We start from the raw sequence: 21944 nt of genomic DNA, 5'->3' as shown, positions 1-21944 counted from the left end.
GCACAGACAAGCTGATTGACTTAATCATGAGCTCGAGTAGAGTAATGGTTTGCGCTATGGCGTTCGCTCTGGCGTGCTTGGCGGCCATGCCGCCTGCTTTCGCTGCCTTGGACGACAACGGAGGGATACTGTATGTCGATGTAGAAAATGACTAACACGTAAATATTTGTAGTTTTGACGTATGTTGTAATCGGATGTGGCCTAGCACTCAATGACATAGGGTTTATACTGGTTCAGGCAACGTGCCCTACGTCCAGTTTGAGTCGGTCAGTGACTTTATTCCCGAGAACAGGTGCTCGAAGTTTGCTGTGGGGTTACAAACGAGATGGAGAAAGATAGGGATGCAAGAGGTCCAGTCGGACTCCGGACTTGAAGGGCCGAGAGTGACGGGAGCTCCTACGTGCGCTAAGTATTCGAACGTGTGATCTGTGTAGCTTTAGAGTGTCTAAAGCTAGCAGACAGTGAATCGATCGTTGGCTGTTCGAATCGTCTGTGTCTGTTCGAGTGTTGTTCTTTCATCGAGAGAGAGCGCATCCCCTTTTATAGATGAAGGGGACAGCCTTACAAGTGAGTGAGAGAGAGAACATATGCTACTAAGTCTTGTTGTCCACGCCGTTGGGTACAAAATGATTGTAGGCGTCCACAACACTGTTTATGTCAGATGTATGTGGGACCCACAACACTGTTGATGCCCAGAGGCATGTGGGGGGTTTCACCGTGTTCACATGGTATGGGAATTGATGGCGCTCACAACACTGTAGGGCAAACATCGGTACCCACAACACTGCTTGGGTTCAGACATGCTTGGAAGGTTGCAGGGCACCCTTCTGACATGCCCTGTTGGTACTGTCCTGCAGGTATCCTTAGTATTGCGGTTGACTTGAGCGGCTTGCCTTACTTGCTCCATCCATTTTCTGGGTCCTCGCCGAGCGGGCGTCCCCGGTCGGTTGGTCCTGGTCGGCTCTGACTACGCCAGTCGGAGAAGAGCTGTAAGCAGAGATTCGGTGTATCCCCGATTGGAGACGCGGGTCAGAGTCAGAAGCGAGCGTCGTTCCTCCTCGGCCGGGCCTTCCAGTCAGAGAGGCGGGTTGGAGTCGGAAGCGAGGCCTTCCGGTCGGAGAGGCGGGTCGGAGTCGGAAGCGGTGTCGGCCAGGCCTTCCGGTCGGAGAGGCGGAATGGAGTCGAAAGCGAACGTCCTCTCCTCCTTGGCCAGGCCTTCCGGTCGGAGAGGCGGGCCGAAGTCAGAAGCGAGTGTCATTCCTCCTCGGCCAGGCCTTCTGGTCGGTGAGGCGGGCCAGAGTCAAAAGCGAGCGTTGTCCTTTCCTTGGCCAGGCCTTATGGTCGGAGACTGGATCACCTTTCTGACCCGTCGTTAGGTTTTTGGGCCGGCCCAGGATTGCGCATCTTTCGCAACATCGTCTGCTGGGCCGAGCTTTTGCTGGGAAGTAGGTCCATGAGGGACCCCGGGTTTATGAACCCGACAGGAGCCCCCGAGCTCCCGGGCGAATCGAGTAGAATCGTCTGGGGGATTTTTTGGTTTTGACGGCGGGTGCGCGCGAGCGCACCCGCGGGTGTAGCCCCGAGCCCCCGGGTGATTCGGGTAGAATCGTCCGGGGGGTTCTTCGTGTTGCCAGCGGGGGAATTTTTTATTTCGACAGCGGGTGCGCGCGAGCGCACCCGCTGGTGTAGCCCCCGAGCCCCCGGGTGATTCGGGTAGAATCGCGTGGGGGGTTTTGTCAGCGGGCGTGTGTGTGAGCACCTTGGTGGGCGTAGCCTTCTCTGTCCCATCATTTCTAGGAGCACGGTCCTAGGCGTCTTGGTCGTGACCGAGGGAGTGGGTGAGATGGAGTCATCAACCAGGGCGTCGGGGGCGCCGAGGGTTTGGGCTAGTCGGAGTCGCGGATCTAGGCGCCGGGCGCAACGAGGGATCGGGCGAGTCAGAGTCGCGGATCCAGGCACCGGGCGCAATGAGGGATCAGGTGAGTTGGAGTTGCGGACCCAGGCGCCGGGCACAACGAGGGATCGGGTGAGTCGGAGTCGCGGATCCAGGCACCGGGCGCAACAAGGGATCGGGCAAGTCGGAGTCATGGACCCAGGCGTCGGACACAATGAGGGATCAGGCGAGTCGAAGTCGTGGATCCAGGCATCGGGCGCGCCGAGGGATTGGGTGAGTCGGAGTCGCGGATCCAGGCACAACTGAGGTGGTGCCGAGGTGTTGGGCGTCCCACGCCCTGAGCCCCGTTGCGCTCGGAAGGGGTTGGATGAGTTTCGTGCGTTACCCCGTCCGTGGTTTCCGCAACCGGAGGGGCTGGGCTAATATCGCTTGCCTCGATGGCTCGAGTGATGTGCTCGGTGAGCTCGCTAATGGGTACATCCAAGTGGAATCCGGGTCCATCGTTCATGACGGGGTCGGCATAGCCCTCATGTGGCATTCCACTGCTCCTTAACCCACATCCTGGCAGATGCATGAGTCATTCTAGAGACCGACCCAGGTGGCCCGCTGGCCTCCCCTCAATGGAGATTCTGTGGGCATGTCTCGAGGTTAGGATCGAACGAGAAGGTTAAGATGACCCTGTCTGCTTTGGAGCAGACTAGGCGAGGGCCGCTGGGGCTCATCTATGTTTTTTCCCCTGGCTCTGTTTGACATGAGGCAGCCTCGAACCCTTCGTGGGCTGGCCTCGAACCCTGGTCGGTCGATGCTCATGTTGAATGAGGCAAGTGCCGCTTTGTGACGCAACACGGAGCGTTGTGTTGCATTTAACTGCATATGCGATGCTTCGGATGTATGGGATGAATGAATGTGTGCATGGATGAATGTGTGAATGCGTGTACGAGAATGAATGAATGAATGTTTATGCAATTTAGAAAAAAATAAAGTAAAGGGGGATTGGTAGAGTTACCTTGATGACTCGAGTGACAGGCTTTGCTGAGTTCTTTATCGGATATGTCTGAATGGGATCCGTGCCCGTCATTCGTGACGGAGTCGGCATGGCCCACATGGGGCGTCCCTCTGCTCCTTACCCATCTCTTGGTATTTGGCTAAGCCGTCTGATCGACTCAGGAGGCCCGTTGGTCTCTTCTGGGCAGAGATCCCTTTGTTGGGCCCTTCCAAGTCTTGCCTGGGAAGGCAGAGGGCCGCCTACGTGCGGTTGCGCCTTGTTTCCCATGCCCGGCGTGCGGTAGCGGTGGGCCATGTCTAGGCCACGTCCTATCTAACCAGGCGCCATCTCGTCGGGCAGGGCGCATTCCATCGGTTAGGACGCGTCCCACCGCATCCCATCCGCATTGAATGGGGGAAGGAGAGGGTTTTCGCCCCAATCCTTTGCCTTTCCCCAACTGCTGTGCCTCCTCCTTAAATAGGGGAAGGGAGAGGGCTTTCGTCCTGTTCTTTCGCTTATTCCCCATCTGCCGCCTCTCCTCCTTCTTTCTTCTCGCCAAGAGCGTTTGTGTGCCGTGGCGGTTCCTAGGAAAAAAGGGTAGAGCAAGGGAGAGGAGAAACTCACAGATTTGTTCGCGAATCTAGAGCACAATGTCGAGCTGGAGGTCATCCATTGTGAGTGAGTTGGTGTTGGCCGCCTTCGCCGAGAAGGGGGTGCCGCCGCCGAAGGAGGTGGTGCACTGGAGGGCTCCCACGGGGGAGGCTTTTCCGCGACCTCAGGCCGGCGAGGTCATCTCCTTCCTCGCCTTCCACGAGCATGGGCTAGGATACCCCGCGCACTAGTTCCTGCGTGGGCTCCTTAATGAGTGGGGCCTGGAGCTGCAGCACCTCAATCCGACTAGGGTGCTGCACATCGCCGGCTTCGTCACCGTCTACGAGGCCTTCCTTGGGATGGAGCCGCACGTGGATTTCTTCCAGCGACTCTTTTCAGTTCGATCCTTGTCGGAAGGGGACCCGCCTAGGATCACGCCGGTGGGGGGCATCGCGCTGCAGAAGAAGCCGAGTGCGTCGAGCGCCTACCCCGCGTACTCCCCCTACTATTCCAACCAGGGTGGCACTGGGAGTGGTTCTACATCAGGAACCCGGTGGAGGCGCCATTCCCGTCATTCACCGGTAGAAGGCTGGAGAGGCGGGCCAGTTGGTTGTGGGGTCCTTCTAGCCGGCAAAACAAGCTGGAGACCATTAGGGAGGTGCTCTAGAAGTTGGTGCAGTAGGGCCTTGACGGGGTGCGGGTGTTCCACACCTTCTTCCGCCGTCGGGTCGCCCCGCTGGCGGAAAGGATGCGGCCGATGTGGATGTACACCGGCCCGACATACCCCGACCGCGCGTCGTCGGAGGAGTTGGCGAAGGACGAAGTCTAGAGCCGACTCGACCGGGTGCTGCGACTGAGGCCCAAAGAGTCCCTCGACGAAAAGCCCGGAGCTCTTCACGCTTCGAAGCTGTCTAACCTGGTACGTTCTCCTCTCCTTATTTCGTGTCCCTTTCGATCCTGCTCTCCTGTAATCTTGATTTTGAGTCGTCCGTTCTGTAGGGACTCGAACGTTACAAGTCCCGGCCGCATCTTCCGAAGGGGCCGGAGGGCGTGGCTCGGCAAGCCGCCCTGAAGGAGGCGGCGGACGCCAAGAAGAGGAAGAGAGCTGAGAAGGCTCGGAGGAAGCACAAGGAGCAGTATATCGCTAGCGTGTGTGGGCCGGGGAGAATAGGAGCGACGTCGAGGCGGAGCTCGAGTCGGAGGACCCCACGGAGGTGGGGGATGGTGCGAGCTCTTCCGAGGATGGTGGAGGCCGGGACGCTGTTGTGACCTCGGCGGTGCGTCGCGAGCCTGCTGCCGCGTCTGCCAGCGGCGAGCGGGAGGCAGAGAGGCGTGGCGATGTTCCCACGCCAAGGAAGTGCGTCGCGAGCTCGGACGCCATCGGCGAGCGGGAGGCAAAGCGGACGCGGTCGCCGCGCCCTTCGGAGGAGCGGGCTCACACCCACGCATCATCGAGGCCTGCGCCGGCGCGCGAGCCACCACGGGGGGACGCCCCGCCAGCTGCTTCGGTTGGCGCACCTCGAGCCGGCGGTCGTGGCGACTCACGGGCTGATCGGGAGCCTGCCGGGTCGACTCCCCCCCGGTCGAGGTGAGGGGGCACGGCTCGCGAGCTGTGAGCGGCCCTCGTCCGGCGGGACCGTTGCCGGCGGGTCGGGGCTTCAGAGCCCTGCCGCTTACGTCCCAGTATGTATTCTCTGTTTTTTTGATCTCATAGTTTGAGTTTTTTGAGCGACTGACTTGTTCCTTTTGGCAGGGGCAGATGCTGACGGGGTTGAGTATCGCCTCGGCTCCCGTGCGGGTGGAGTGGAGCCTGGGTCGGAAGCGAACGTCGCCCCGCCTCCGACCGAGCCCAGTGTCGCCGTGCCGGAGAGCGAGCAGCCCCTACCTATATTTATTTCGGAAAGAGCAAATTTTAGGGTGTTACAACGTGCCTTTCTTCATGGAGATCGTAGTAACTTTGGCTTGGTCAATTTGGGAAGTTCGAAATGATGCTATCTTTAGGAATATTGTTCCTTCTTTCTAAAGTTTCAAGAGGATTTTCAAGAGAGAGTTTGCTTGGGTTATACTTCGAGCAAGACCAAGTTATCAACCTTTTATTTCTCAAAGGCAAGAAGTGTACGTGTAATTTTTTTTTTATTTTCTTTATTTTCTTCTTTGTCTCATGAGACATCTTTCTAAAACTCTGTTTATAGTTTTAATAAAATCTCGGTAGGGGCGCACCCCCTCTTGTTTCACTCGAAAAAACACGAGCGCGGTGCTCTGTTTTAAACCGCACCTAGGCGGTACTAGCTGCCCAGCTGTCTACTTGCTACTAACCCAGTCCGGCCCGGTCACGCGCGTATTGGGCTTCCCGTTCGTCGCTTTTCTGGTGCGAGCCGGTGTCGCCTGATCCAGCCTGAAGTTTGATCGAGGTGACAGGTGACATCCTCATCAAAATGGCAGTTAGATAGCTTACTATGGCCTATGGCAGGAGCGCTCTCTAGTCTCTGACAACAAAACGCAAATGCTTCCACGCGGGCGTCCGTTCCGTCCGGACACGTGCCTTACTAGGCCTACGTAGTGGATAGGCCCAGCAACACCTCTACGTCTTTTTCATCTCCGAAAATTTCCACACTCGCACTCACATTGGTGTCGCGGTGTCACCAAACATACGCCCGCCGCACTTCGCCCCGCCGCGACCCCTTCCCCAACAGCGCGCCTGTCCCACCGCGCCGTGCCCCATCGCAGGTCGCGCCGTGCCCCGTCCCCCGTGAGCGGACGTCTTTGGACGACTACGACCGAGCAACAACGACGCTGGAGAAGCAGCAGCGGACCGCACCGACGGGCACGAGCCTGGGCCACGAGTAGGCGCGAGAGAATCTGTAGGAGGAGCGACGGGCCGACGTCCTGCAGCTAAGGTGTACACTAGGCCGACGTCTCCCCACCAGGTAGGACGTGGCAGCGCGGCGACGTCGTGTTTCAAGTGTTTCAGGTGTTCCAGACTTATGTTTCAAGTGTTTGATCTGGATGTTGTAAAAGTATATCTGAGATGTTGCATTTGTTGCAATGATAATATACACATGTTAAGCGTATATTTTCAAATATTTTAGGTGTTTTAGACGTATGTTTCAAGTGTTTGATCTAGATGTAGCAAAATAGATACGGGTGTTGCATATACATGCATGTTTCAAGAGTATGTTTTTAAGTGTTTCAGGCGTTTTATACGTATGTTGTAAATGTTTCATCTGGATGTTACATATGTTTTGCAATGGCTACACACGTGTTTTTTCAAGTGTTTTTAGGTGTTTTACAAGTGTTTCAGACGTATGTTGCATGTGTTTCGGCTGCAGAAGTGATCTTATGTTGCACATGTTGCAACGGGACCCGCCTGCTATAGCTGGTGGGGTGCCGTGCATGCGCGTAGGAAGCGGAGGGGGATGGAGGCAGGGGCGCGGGGTCATGAACGTGTGAAGTGAAGGGGGGATGGAGGCAGGGGTGCATGGCCCCGCGTGCATGTGGGCGTAGGAACCAGAAGGGGCGCGGGCGTCCGGACGGGGAGGCACGGAGGTTCCCACTTGCGCGCAGACGCGCGTGGCATGAAATGTAGCAAGAGGCGTTGGCGTCCGGACACAGGCCTCTGTTCGGACATCCGGATGCTAGCCATGCTGAACTTTAAAATTGATTTGGGAATCGGGATAGAATAAGAGTGAATTCGACAGTCGGAGTCGGACCGGATATACAATTGCAAAGACACAAAGAAACGTACTTTGAAGTTGCACTGCAATGAGATTTTGACATGCCTGCCATTCCATGCTCGGACGAGTGTCCTCGCGTGCTGGCCAGCTTGAACTCAAACCTGCATATATTCAGACAAAGTAACACTTCATATTAACCTGTAGTTGTTCTAGTACAAACCAGAGATCTTGGCACGTGGAATAGAACAGAGGATTTACAGCACAACGAAGTGAAAGGCTAGATAGGTTATATCTTGTTAATGTAAAGGCATTAGTGTCTTCAGGTGTAGAAATCGAATTCGTTCTAGATGAAGCAAAACTAGATGGCCCAACCTAACAGCTGCTTGTTACGGAGCCACTCAGCCACCTGCACAAACATGTTGGTTCGCGTTGTCAAAGGCTAGCTGTCTGTCCTGGTCTCGGCGTTGCGCCAGCGTCCAGCGTATGTACGCCGGTTGAGTGTAACACAAAGCTTTCCTGAATTTCTCACTGAATTTTAAAAAACACTCTAAAACTCGAATACATAATAGCCTTTTAACTTTCAAAACCCGACAGATTCGGAGGTAGCCCCAGCCCTCTCGCAGCTGGTCTGCAAGTGTAAGCAGAAAACGCAATCGGCTGCGCAAGCCCTTGCAAACGGGCAGTGGATTTGAGAGATCACTGGAGGCGTCTCAGTCCAGGCGCTGGTACATACTAAAGCTCTCGGATCGACTAACAGAAGTAAACTTGGGGCAAGGGGTGGTTGATGAGCTCATTTGGCGCTGCCCTCCGAGCTGGGAGTTCAGCTCCAAGTACAGCTCTTCACCTTGGATCCTTGCCTTTCGATTTGGGAGAGGATGGAATGCTCTAGGAAGTTTCTTAATAGGAACGTGAAGATCGTTTCTTGTCAGTGTGGTGGGACCTGGAACGTGCAGATCACGACTCGGAGTCACGTACTCAACGTGTGGACCTGTGAAGTGTGAAGTCCATGGAATAGGGGCCAGAAGTGTCCAGTAGGTCTGGACCGCAGAGAGAGTCCCAAACCAACTCTCAAGCGCCTAGTGTGCTTGCTGTTGGGGACGAAACTGTATCGGTGGCCTTTAAATATGCGTAGTCCGAGTCCCTTAAACCCAGAACCCCGACGCTTCACACAACGCACAGACAAGCTGGTTGACTTAATCATGAGCTCGAGTAGAGTAATGGTTTGTGCCATGGCGTTCGCTCTGGCGTGCTTGGCGGCCATGCCGCCTGCTTTCGCTGCCTTGGGCGACAACGGAGGGATACTGTATATCCCGTCCGCTGCCACCATAGCTAGTCACTGCCCCTCCAGCTGCGGGGACATCAACATCTCCTACCCCTTCGGCATAGGGGCCGGCTGCTTCCGACAAGGCTTCCAGTTCGAGCTTACTTGCAACCTCACCACTCAACCTCCAAAGTTGTTTCTGGGTAACAGCATAACTCAGATTACTGGCATGTCTGGTTCCAGGGTATACATCCCAGCTATGTTCTTCAACAGTAGCTTGGAAGAATCTGGTACGAACACCTACAATATATCTTGGGATGCCCCCGCCAAGGGTATTACTATCCCCAATTATATCACTTTCTTCTTCCTTGGCTGCGATTTTGATGTTGACTTGTTTGACTCTGTGAGAAACCCAATCGGCTCCTGCATGAGCAGGTGCCACGACAAGGTATTTCCAAATCAAGGGTCTTGCTTTGGGGTTGGTTGCTGTTCCATCAGTCTACAAAACCACATCTCAGGCTTTCAAGCAACAATTGTTCGGGCTGGTAATATGGCAGTACAGTCAGATCCTCTGCACCCTGGCATCATGGCTTTCATGTCGGATGATGGATATGATTACACGCAAAATGCGACTGATCTTTTCACAAGTTGGACAAATGCAAGCAAGATTTCTCACGCTGCACTTGAGGTTGCCATCATGGACCAACCAAGCTGCGAAATTGCGCAGATGAACAATGCAAGTTATGCTTGTGCCCCCGACAGCTATTGCCGAAATGAGTCATCTGGAGGTTACAGCTGCTACTGCTACTACAATAATTATAATTATAATTATAATTATAATTATAATTATAATTATAATTATAATGCTTACCTTTCTGAAGGATGCATGCAAGGTGCTCCCTGCTTGCTTTTCTCTAAAAAAAAGAAAATATTTAAGATTTTATCTTCTTGTCCTTACTCTTATCAATCTATTGTTTTGAAGCAGATTACAACCCCAAGCCCAATGAGCATTGCCGGAGGTCATGTGGCAACATACCCATTTCCTTCCCTTTCGGGCTTGAAGAAGATTGTTTCGGAAATGAAAGGTTCCGACTTAACTGTACAGACACAAATGAGACACTTTTTAGCACAGCACATACACAGTATCACGTGACTGGTCTGTCAATAGAAGACGGGACTCTGACGGTTAGCAATATGCTAAACAATGCTAGCTCCGGGAAAGAAGTAATAATAGCTCAGGACACCGAAAGTGCAGTAGACGTGTACATGGACGGCCCTGTGGAAGACGAATTTGATTTTTCTATGGAATATGACATTGTTATACGATGGGCAGTTACAAATTCATCTTGTGAACAAGCTATGCATGGGAATAGAAGTAAGTATGCATGCCGCAGTGGAAACAGTGATTGCAAAAACGTGATCCATGGGAAAACATTTATGGGATATCGTTGCAAGTGTTCTACTGGCTACACAGGAAATCCATACTTACAGGACGGCTGCACAGGTACATACCTTTCCTCCTTCACTATGTGCTACAACATAACATAGTTCACACCCGAAAATGGAAAGAAAATTAACAAATTCACATACTCTAAAAAATTTGTAATTTGTAGTTAAATCCGACTAGGCAGATTTAGACAGATGATTCCTTTTCATCGGCTTGGTATGCAAGTATGCAACCACATATTATGATGATCAACATATATAATGAATAACGAGAATTGATTGTCTACAGATATTGATGAATGCTCACTGCCAAACTACTGCAAAGGTAGATGTCAAAACATTCCTGGAAGCTATAGGTGCACACCGTGCTCTCATACCCAAGAATTTGATTTCATCAAGCGGCGTTGTGTTACATCAGCTAAGCAACGAAATCTTCTTTTAGGTAAGCCATAGCATACAAAACTCCCTTGAAATTATAATTTGTAAACGTTAACATGATTTCATAACAACAACAAATGCATATAGGTATTGCAATTGGAACTGGTTGTGGCCTTGGCTCCATATTTATTGGATTGGGTGTAATTCTACTTGCCAATAAGTGGAAGAAAGGCATCCAAAAGAGACTTCGGCGAGCATACTTCAAGAAAAATCAAGGTTTGCTATTGGAGCAACTGATCTCAGATGAAAGCGCTGCTAGCAAAACAAAGATATTCTCATTGGACGAACTAGAGGAGGCGACTAACAACTTTGATGCTACTCGTGTTCTTGGTCGTGGAGGACATGGAACAGTTTATAAAGGGATTCTATCAGACCAACGTGTGGTGGCCATAAAAAAATCAAAAATAGTGGAGCAAACAGAGATAGACCAATTTATCAATGAAGTTGTCATTTTGTCCCAAATCATCCATCGTAATGTGGTGAAACTGTTTGGTTGCTGCCTAGAAGATGAAGTTCCCTTGCTTGTCTATGAGTTCATTTCAAATGGCACTCTGTATGAACTTCTTCACACGGATACTATAGTAAAATGCTTGTTTTCATGGGATGATCGCCTGAGGATTGCAGTGGAAGCATCCGGGGCTCTGGCTTATCTACACTCAGCAGCTACAATACCAATTTTTCACAGAGATGTCAAGTCTTCAAATATACTCTTGGATGACAACTTCACCACAAAGGTTTCAGATTTTGGTGCTTCAAGATCTCTTTCACTTGATGAGACCCATGTGGTGACAATTGTTCAAGGAACATTTGGTTACTTGGATCCAGAGTACTATCATACCGGTCAACTAACGGAGAAGAGTGATGTATACAGTTTTGGAGTAATACTTGTGGAACTCTTGACAAGAAAGAAGCCAATTTTTATTAATGATTTAGGTGCAAAGCAAAGTTTGTCCCATTTCTTCATTGAAGGACTTCACCAAGGGTCTCTTATTGAAATAATGGATACTCAAGTTGTGGAAGAAGCAGACCAGGAAGAGATTAGTGAAATTGCCTCACTTGCAGAAGCATGCTTAAGGGTAAAAGGAGGAGAGCGACCGTCTATGAAAGAAGTGGAGATGAGGTTGCAATTCTTAAGAATAATGAGGCTGAGAAAAAGACATCATTTACCCGAAAAAGATGGAGATATTGAGCCTTTGCTATGTGGAAAATCTAAGAACTCACTTAAACATATCGATCTTATTAATGCTACACATACACCACCTCAAGAGACCTCAAGATGCTACAGTTTGGAACAAGAATTTGTATCTTCGTTTAGGCGACGCTAACTACATTATGCTAAGATTATAGAGGGTTTGCTTATATACTGTTGTATCTGAGATATCATATATTTAGAAGTTACATTTAATTTCGTATCTTTGGATAAGATTGTTTCACACAGATTCATTTTATGTGTAATATGCACAATGTATTGTAGACCAGATGGCTTGTATCCTTCTATATGATCGGCTTGTATCCCTTCTATATATTTCTGTAAATGCATATAGGGTATAACATCAAGTCCCTGTATTAAAGATAAAGTTCTATAAGAACATATTTGTGGTTGTCGACAATTCTATTGATAAATGGATATCAATTGCCAATTGCTCAATCAGTGGCTCCAGTAGGCATCAGACTAATACATGATTTCAACTGCAACACATTGCTGCACTTTTTGTCATAATCAGGCTAGCACATGATTCCAGTAGGCATCAGACTAATGTGAATTGACACTCATGTATGAGAACATAAAGATATGGCAAACTCACTCTTCCCTTCAATGTCCTTGCATGACAGTACCAACTTCGTTGTCCTTTCATGACATTATCAATAGCACGGCCATCACGTGTATTCAACACAGAACTTCAAAGTCGCATTTGCAGATATGAAAGTATGTACAAGTCTACCCTACAGATGCAACTGATCTGCATATGGAAAATCTGAATTACTAGCTTGTCACATTTTAGACTTTTAAAACTTCTGCAAGTGTGAGCGCGCGTGGATCATCAGTACCTATATTTTGAATATTTTGTACCAACTATCGGTATTACATACATGAAGCAATACATTCCACTGAAAATGACCATGGCGCAAGGGAGCCTACCAATTCAAGGAGACAACAGTAGCCAAGGCCACGGGGGACGCCTCAACCAGGTCCTCGTGCTGGGAGCCATGGAGGGGAGAGGAGGAGATCCCGAGCCCAAGGGGAGCAGTGGAGCAGGCCCCGCTCAGGCGCTCAGCCTGTTCCGCTTGCTCTACTGACTAGCGACTACCGACCCTGCGGCGACCTATCAACAGCAAAGTGCGGCACTCAGCAGCGTCGGCGGCGAGGAGTCGAGGACGGAGTTAGTAGCATTGACTGACGGCTTGGCGCAGGAATTGTTGGGCCTCAAAGGATTTTCTTTGGTGGGCCAGGGCGGTGCTTGCGTAAATATGGCCAAGAACTGCTGTCAGCAGCTTGGGTCAAGGACGACTTTTAACACGGCAAGCATCCAGGTAGCCAGCATGGTCACCGCACTTGGGCATCATCCTCACGTCACCAGACAATCCTACTACCAATTCAGTGTTGTTGGTGCTTTGCCTTGATTTGCTAGCAGGGTTTTCCTTAGGTCACTGGATCACCTAACATTATCCGATCCAAGTTAGGGCTCAGACCACACTGCGGTGCCTGCAAGTGTGACCCTAGTAATTGGGCCGTGGTATAGTGTAACCAAATGTTTAAAGCACTACTCTGCAAATCCAATGCTAAGCATAGGCACATTTCAGTTGTCAGAGGATATGAAGTTTTGAACTTTGTTCTAAATTCAGATTTCAGAGTCGTGAGTGCATCATGGTAGGTGCCCGCTCTCTGTTTAGGCATCCTTTTCAAAACTGATCCTCTCAGTCCATATGGATTAGAGTGAAAAATGTACTAATTTTCTACCTTGAATTGAAGGCCATTGATATGTTTTCAGACAAAGTACGTGGAAGTCACTAGAGAGTCATGCCTAACGTAATGACCCACAAAATTCTGAGAAGCAATGGGGCACTTAGTCGTGATACTTTGGTTTTGTCGTTTTCCATACCTACTAACGATCACGATGAACTAGTGGGCTCTAATGGTGGTAGATGTTTCAAGCGACAGACTTGACTCAACTAAGAGCATCTCTATTAGCCTCTCATTAATAATCTATCTATACTCCAATATATAAATACTAAGGTAACATAATATACTTTTTATGGATATAGACAGTACATATGTGTACATAACAGCTGAAAAGTGATGGTTCAGGTGGGCCATTATTCGGCTGCCTTCCACTCTGTACATGATGAGATGCCGACCCTGTCGAGTTAGGATGGATGCTCTCCGAGTAGCGGACATTTTGTTGGTTTTTAATTTCGGTATTAGAAAACTTTCAACCACCTTCAAAATTACTGGAATTCAGCCAAAGTTTCGCCATTTTAGAGAGTTAAACATGAAGTACGGGTTTTTCCTAGAAATTTCTAGATCTAAATAAAATATTAGCACAGTTTAAGACCACATGTATTGAGTAAAAGAATATGCAATATAAGACATAGAAAATATGAGTCTACAGTTGTATTGCATGTATAATATGAAATGTTAGAATTTTTTTAGCCACCATCGGAATTCATGAAATTTCGCCAAAAGTTGGAACCCTGGTTCATGGCCTTTAGGTGTGGAAACACTGAGACGCATATCTGTATGTGGTCCAACCCAGTTAATAACTGTGTGATATCCGAACCATGGCCTTTCTCAACCGTGTATCCTTTTGGCTTTGCCTATGTATACACACCGCTGTAGTGACAGCTGCCTAAAAACGAGCGATGGAACGTATCGAATACACATATGAAATTGATATATGAATGTTACTACTCTCTCCATACTGGTAATTAATGTCGTTTTGGATAGGATTTAGCATACCAAGGAGTAATTAATTAGGGTGCATGTTTCCCTATTTTTCAATATTAAATAGGATTGCGGGTATCATACATGCAACAAAAGTTTACAACCTGAGTGGTTAGCGCATCGAGACCCAAGGCAAGAGACCAATGTTAAGGCAAGAGACCGAAGGGTCGTGGTTAATTTGGGGGGCGCGGGGGAGAGGCGAGCACGTACAGTAAACCATGAGTTGAGGGGCATGCCCACACCGACACGGTCCCCGTGGCCTTTCGTCCAATCGTGCGCGGGTGCAGCCGGCTTCGCACGCGCGCCCACGGTCCTACATGGCATGCCCATATGCAATTGTCCAAGTTCTTTTCACGGTTGGTTCTTTCGACGTAGGTACTGGTGGTTGGCTAACGTGTCACCGATCAAGTTTGCTCCTGAACCCTCCCTCAAAATCGTGATTACTCGTGATCATGAATGGTGAAGTGCGCCAGCAGCACACGAACAAGATGTTGTTGATGGACGCCGCGAACTGGACCCACTCGGGCCCTGGCAGGTACCGTTGACAGCGCACGCGATGAAGAAGAAGCGCCAGTCGATGTTCCGCGGCGCGGTGGCCACGTATTTCGATCTCGCGAGGCTGCGTAGCTTCGTGGTTTGATCTGCGGCAAGATCTGCGTAGCGTGTGATGATCGCGCCAGGGTACATCGCAGCCAGTTGATGAGCCGTGGCGTTGATGAGCCGAGGCAAGAATTTCTTGTCGGGCTTTATGTACAAACAAAATTCATGACTCCGTGCGACGCACGAGCACATATCCAGTACTAATACTAAACATATAGTTCTCGTATGGATTCGCATCTAAGTACCCATTTCACTTTGTTATATGTAAATATCCATGTAATGAATTTTAGAAATAAATCATGTAATGAGATATCAAAATATAATAAGTATACTCGACTTTTTGGGGCTCATGTTCATCTGAAAACTATCAAAGTGACCGTTTTAGTCTTAAACTTTATATTTTGAATTCAGTTTCACCTCGTATTAGTCCTTGAACTTTATATTTTGAATTCAATTTTACCTGTGAATAGCAAAGTGCATTTTAATCCTTCAGCTATTTCTTTGCTCATTGTCATTACTTGCCCTACATGGAACGTCGTAATGTCGCGCCTGTTAGCTCTAGGACCACTCACGATTTAAGATAAATGGTCACCGTTAGGTCCTAGTGCCCCTGACATTGTCCCTAGCTATCGAATTGGACATCACACATTCGATATTTATATCCATATAATTCAAAATAAATATAAATATAGATCCAAATATCCTTGAATATGAATGATTGGATCGTTCAGATCCGTATCTAGTTTGGATATCATATATTCATATTGTTCAACTATAATATTATTTTTTTCATTCCAATAATTAAATATAATTTCTAGCTTATAGATAAAAACATATTATTTTTTATCATAATTGGTTATTAGTTGAGCCTCATGCTAGAAATAGCTAAGAAAAAGTTGTAGATTTGTTGTTGTTCTAATTTACCCGCGTTTTCTTAAATTACTCCCTCTATTTTAAATTGTAAGTCATTCTATCTCTTTTTAGTGTATATCTAGGTATATCGCAATAGTAATATGTCTATAAAAGTCAGAATGATTTATAATTTAGAATGGAGGGAGTACTAAATAGTATTTATAGCAGCTATAATTATTCCACAAAAATAATGTATAGTAAGATATATATATAAAAATGACACTATTACAAGATAACATTCCAAATAACATTAGAATTATTAAGATAAAAAATTCTATTTGACACTGAAAAAATTTATGCTCTCTTATTTGATAACCAAACTTGAAATCTTTCTTATTTGTCTACCCTTTCAATTTTCCTTACCTATCTGATACTTCCATCAGTTTCAAGGTGTAACGGTGAAATGTCCTAATAGCTAGAGTGGGGTAAATTGCCTATAAAAATTTATATAACAACACTTAACAATATGGTTAGACAATTATAAAGCAGAGCGAGTGTTGCGCTAGCCTACTAAAAAATGCAAGCCACCTACCATAATTCTAGTTACTATAGTCTCTAATTCACACAAGGGGCTAAGTCACTACTAATAAGTTAGTGAGCTCTCAAAGACTAACTAAAGAGCCTCACTAACCACTACACAAATAAGAAAGGTAGCTCTCAAAACTTACTACACTGAAGAGCTTAGCTACACTAGAGAATGTAAATACAAGTGAGGGTAGTGAAGATATACCGACGTGGCAAGCGATGATCAAACAATCAATCACAAGAAAATCAATGAAATCCTCGGGACAAGATGACACAATAATTTATCCCCGAGGTTCACTTGCTTGCCAGCAAGGTACATCCTTGTTGTAGCGATTCACCCACTTGGAGGTTCACGCGCTAATAGGCATCACATGCCTAACCCACAATCGGGTGCCGCACAACCAACACAAGATGGGGATCCACAGGCTACGAGCAATCCACTAAAGTACCTTTTGGCTCTTCGATGGGGAAAGGTCAAGAACCCCCCATAATCACCACAATCGAAGCCAGAGACAATCACCTTCCTCCGCTCGACGATCCTCGCTACACCAAGCTGTCTAGGTGACGGCAACCACCAAGAGAAACAAGCGAAATCCGCAGCGAAACACAATCACCAAGTGCCTCTAGATGCAATCACTCAAGCAATGCACTTGGATTCACTCCCAATCTCACAAAGATGATGAATCAATGATGGAGATGAGTGGGAGGGCTTTGGCTAAGCTCACAAGGTTGCTATGTCAATACAAATGTCCAAGAGAGTGAGCTAGAGCCGGCCATGGGGCTTAAATAGAAGCCCCCACGAAATAGAGCCGTTGGGCTCTCACTGCAGCCCAACTCGGGGCGACCGGACATGTCGATCAGGTATGATCGGACGCACGCCTTAGCGTCCGGTCAACCATCGCCATCCATGTGTCACCTCCATTCAACCTCGTGCGTACGATTCCAACGGTCAAATTCAAACCCTCGCGTGTTAATTTAAGACCAAACTCGTGGCAACACGACCTGACGCGCCAACGCGGCATCCAATCGCTCCTGCACCCTAGCCAGCCATGCAGTGACCGGACGTGCTGCTCCTCGTGGCTTCTCAGTGTTAGGTCAGTTCCAATAAGCATCCAGAGGCAAAATTTTAGGACCGGACGCATCAGATCACATGTGATCGGACGCGTCGGTGAGTTTGGTCGACTCTGCCTCGCTCTGTTGCTTGCGTCAGCGTATGTCATACATGACCGGATGCACCACCATCGCGTCAGGTCACTACTTGCGCCAGCGTCTGGTCAGGGACTGACACCACGCTCTTCACTGCACCGATGACCGGACGCGCCGAACCCTGAGTCCGGTCACTACGTGACCTACGTTCGGTCAGAGGAAAACAGCTCCTCCACTTCACAACTTCTCCACCCTTGAACAAATGTGTCGACCACCAAGTGTATCACCTTGTACACGTGTGTTAGCATTTTTTCACAAATAATTTCAAGGGTGTTAGCACTCTACTAGATCTAAATGCATATGCAATGAGTTAGAGCATCTAGTGGCACTTTGATAACCGTATTTTGATACGAGTTTCACCCTTCTTAATAGTACGGCTATCTATCCTAGATGTGATCACACCCACTAGGTGTCTTGATCACGAAAACAAAAGGGCCCTATCAAATTCACCTTTGCCTTAAGCCCATTTTGTTTTTCTCTTTCTTCCTTTTTAAGTCGAGCACTTGATCACCATGGCCATCCCTACCATCAACAAGATCTTCATTTGCTCCACCACTTGGAATAGTGCTACCTATCTCATGATCACTTAGAGCAAATAGGTTAGCACATAGGGTTTCATCAATTCATCAAAACCAAACTAGAGCTTTCAAACGGTGTTAAAATCCAATGTAAAAGACCGTTTTGCCCCTGCTACCTCACGTGCCGCCATAGCCTCCTCACCGGTGGTGTGGTTGGAAGCTAACACGACGCGTGGGCTAGGTGCGTAGGGGAAGCCAGTAGTCGGTTGCCCGGGGCATGGGTCGGCGGCTGGGGAAAGGGCATGTGGGCGAGACCGGGCATGTGCTGGCGGTAGCCTAGGCGCGAGCAATCTTCGGCGCTGCATGGGGCCGCAAGTGGTGGCAGCTCCAGGCATGAGGAGGCTATGGCGGCGCATGAGGAGGCAGGGCGTGGGCGGTAGCAGGCCATGGTAGCGCATGGGGACCACAGGGCACACCGGCAATGGGCCACGATAGCGCGGGTGGCAGCGGCGATAGCTAACCACGGTGAGAGAGACGGCCAGTGGGGACGGCCAGTGTTGGGGACCGAATATTGGGGTACCCAAAGAGGAGGAGCTAAATAAACCATCAAACGTTGATGCTTCTAAACAGACAAGAACACAACTACACTTCTTCCCCATACGACCGATGGTTGGCTGCGCCTCGCCTAGCCCCAAAGGGTTGGCTCCGCCTCGCCCGAACCCCGAGGGCTAGACTCCACCTCGCCCGACGTCTAGGGGCAGGCTCCGCCTCGCCCGATGTCCATGGGCAGGCTCCGCCTCGCCCGACGTCCGAGGGCAGACTCTGCCTCGCCCGACTGCTGAGGGCTAGCTCCGCCTTGCTCGACGACCGAGGACTGACTCCACCTCGCTCGACGACTAGGGACTGGCTCTGCCTTGCCTGACGGCTGAGGGCTGGCTTTGTCTCGCTCGATTTCTGAGGGCTCTGCCTCACCCAACGTCCGAGGGCTGGCTCCACCTCACCCGACGTTTGAGGGTAGGCTCCGCCTCGCCCAATGTATGAGGGCTGGCTCCGCCTCGCCCAACGTCTGCACCCTGCTCCTTCATGATGACGAGCATAGGGTAAGATAGGACACTCAAGTCAACCATAGTACCGAGGACCATACCCTACACGCCTATGGGAAAGTACCGTTAGGATATGATAGGACGGGCGTTTTAAGCCCTTCCAGGCATGACAGGGCCCGAACAGTGTTGTAGGTGCCGACTTTTGTCTTATAGTGTTGTGGGCGCCGCCATCAACCCTCGGACGCGGATCCTAACATAAGCATACGACGACCACTATGATCCAGGAGGGAGCTCACATCATCCATAGTAACGGACGTATGGTCACTTCCCTGTCTGCTCCCCATAGGGTCATGGCTTGGCATCCTGGTGCGCCGCGCCGCCTGCCGGGGTAGGATGGGACGTGACCACTTGCTGAACGAAGCCAGAGCATGGCCCTATCAAGATCAGCGAACATGATATCCCTAGCACCGTTTGCCATGTCAGCAGGGCTGACTCAGAGGAAAATGAAGACCCAGCACCTTCAAAGGACCTTCTTGGCCTCTGGTTTTTCTTCTTTCCCCCATCTGTAACCCCTGCTCCCCCTTGATCTATAAAAGGGAAGGCAGGGCACCCCACTAAGGGGACGGATCAATTCGACACACCATGCACCACATTACACATGGCTGAGCAGTAACCTAGCTCTCAACACCCTTTCGACCTTTCCATCAGAGACTTGGGACCTATCCCTCTCTCGACCGTTTGTACCTCCTACTATGAACCTTTTCAGTGCTAATAACATGAGCAATAGTAGACTGGATGCAGGGACATTCTGCCCAAACTAGTATAAACCTTGTGTCCTTTAGCACACCATCCAGGCCTAACGCGCAACAAATATAAATTTACTAGTTGGTGTTTACTCAAAACACCGACAGTTGGCGCGCCAGGTAGGGGACCTTTGTGCATTCCGATGTTAAACATCAGGCCACGGATGGCTAGCCATGGTATCAGCTGGGTCCCAGGCGCACACGCGCACTTCAGGAACCTAGACTTCATCATCATGGTGGGAGGAGAGTTGGCATTGGCTCACGCCACTGTCCAATCTCTCCCCTCCATCGACCTCAACCATGAGAGGCTTGAGCGCCAGCTCGGTGTCTCCCTTGGACCCTAGCAGTCTAGGGAGGACTAGTGCTACCTCACCCTTTCCGACGCCAATGACATGGCATGTTTTTCTAGAGAAGGATCCCTCTCTTCGGAACACCACATACAGAGCGCCCCAACAGCACTTCTATTTGGTCTCCACAACGCTGCGGCGACCGTTAGCCACCTTGTGGCACGACGCGTGGTCCTGCCACCCATGAACAACAAGTTCATGGGGGTGATCAAACACATCATGGAATCTCTCCACAACCTCCTCATAGAGGAGGTGGGGTCGTCCTCGAGCTCTAACTCTAGCAGGGGGAGCTATCACCCCTCCCGAGAATGCTTCATGACGGGTACCCCCAAGGGACACATGAAAAGTGTCCCCATGGAGGAGGCTACCCCGACGGGCAACCTTGGTGATGAAACCAAAGGGGAGACAGCGGCCCCACCTTGCATGGGGGTGGAGCAGCTAAAAGCCCGATAGCGGGAGATCGAGGAAGCACGACTCCAGCTTGTGCAGGAATGTGCGGAGCTCAATTAGGAGATCAAGCGCCGTGGAGATGGTGGGCGCGCACGCGCCTGGCCCATGATGTAAACCGAAGGATCATCACCGACGATGAAGCCCTTCCTCGCTTCGCTCGGGTGAGCCAAAACATCGCCGCCATGAAGGCCTTGCTCCATGGCCTTCTAGAGGCTGCGACGCTCGAGGATCGTTAGGCCCACCGCAAGCTTCGCACGCTACTTGAGCGTGCGGCGGCGCGGCAGGCAGAGAGATCATTGTCTCGGCGATGCGAGCTCGACACCAGCCAGCGTACGGCCTCCGGGCATCCCGGTAGGGACACGTCGGTCCACCAGACACCACTGTGCGGCAGGCAGCGTGCCGTGGTCTTGGTGCATTAGCGTCTCGACTGTAACCGCGATGCACGCAGCACTCTTGATGCTCGCAGACGTACCTACAGCGACCCAAGAGAAGGAGCCCGCCGTGGCTATCATCCTTGCCGCGGCGGACGCTATGATAGTGGCGAGGACCGAAGCCCAAGCCCCAGCCTACCGAGCCGTCAGGCCTTTGGCCGTCACATCCTCAACGCTACTTTCCCACCAAGGTACCGACCACCGACCAATATCCCAAAGTACTCTAGGGAAACAAACCTCGGATTATGGCTCGAAGTATATCGGCTTGCCTGCCAAGCCAGTGGTGCAGATAATGATGACTTCATTATCTGCAACTTTCCACTGTTCTTAGCCGATTCGGTACAAGCGTGGTTGGAACACCTGCCACCCAATGCAATCCAGAGTTGGGCAGATCTGAAGGAGATCTTTGTGGGGAACTTTCAGGGCACATACAAGCACTCTAGGCACCCATGGGACCTCAAGAACTACCGACAAAAGACTAGTGAGACCCTCCATGGGTACATCCGGCGCTTCTCTTTGTAGTGCAATGAGCTCCCTAACATCGCTGACACCGACGTTATAGGAGCCTTCCTGTTTGGGACTACCTACGAGTCTTTGGTTCATAAGCTAGGACGCAAGGGCCCATGAACCACCAAGGAACTCCTAGACATCACCACCAGCCATGCCTTAGGAGAAGAAGCGGTCGAAGCGATCTTCGATCATCTCGACGACAAGGCGAGGTGGGATGAGGGTGCCGGCGAAGGTGCTTCCAATCATTTTGCCAAAAGGAAGAACAAGAAGCAACAACACCAGGACTCGCTCATGGCCGCTGCTGACCGCAAGGGTGGTCGAAAGCCCATGGAGGGCACTCCGAACCACTTCAAAAAGTTACTCGAGG

General features: G+C 50.1%; 1 protein-coding gene across 1 annotated transcript; it reads left to right on the top strand.

Annotated features, from left to right (window-relative positions):
* Window positions 1-8326: 8326 nt before the first annotated feature.
* On the top strand, window positions 8327-11635 carry LOC136463891 (wall-associated receptor kinase 5-like). The gene is made up of 4 exons (XM_066462864.1): window positions 8327-9298; window positions 9388-9909; window positions 10141-10293; window positions 10377-11635. The coding sequence occupies exons 1-4, from the start codon at window positions 8344-8346 to the stop codon at window positions 11612-11614; spliced, it is 2868 nt and encodes a 955-aa protein (XP_066318961.1). The 5' UTR covers window positions 8327-8343; the 3' UTR covers window positions 11615-11635.
* Window positions 11636-21944: the final 10309 nt, after the last annotated feature.

Source organism: Miscanthus floridulus, chromosome 7 (assembly GCF_019320115.1).
Source record: "Miscanthus floridulus cultivar M001 chromosome 7, ASM1932011v1, whole genome shotgun sequence".
In the NCBI taxonomy this organism is placed as follows: Eukaryota; Viridiplantae; Streptophyta; class Magnoliopsida; order Poales; family Poaceae; genus Miscanthus; species Miscanthus floridulus.
This window is presented reverse-complemented; position numbering and strand designations above follow the sequence as displayed.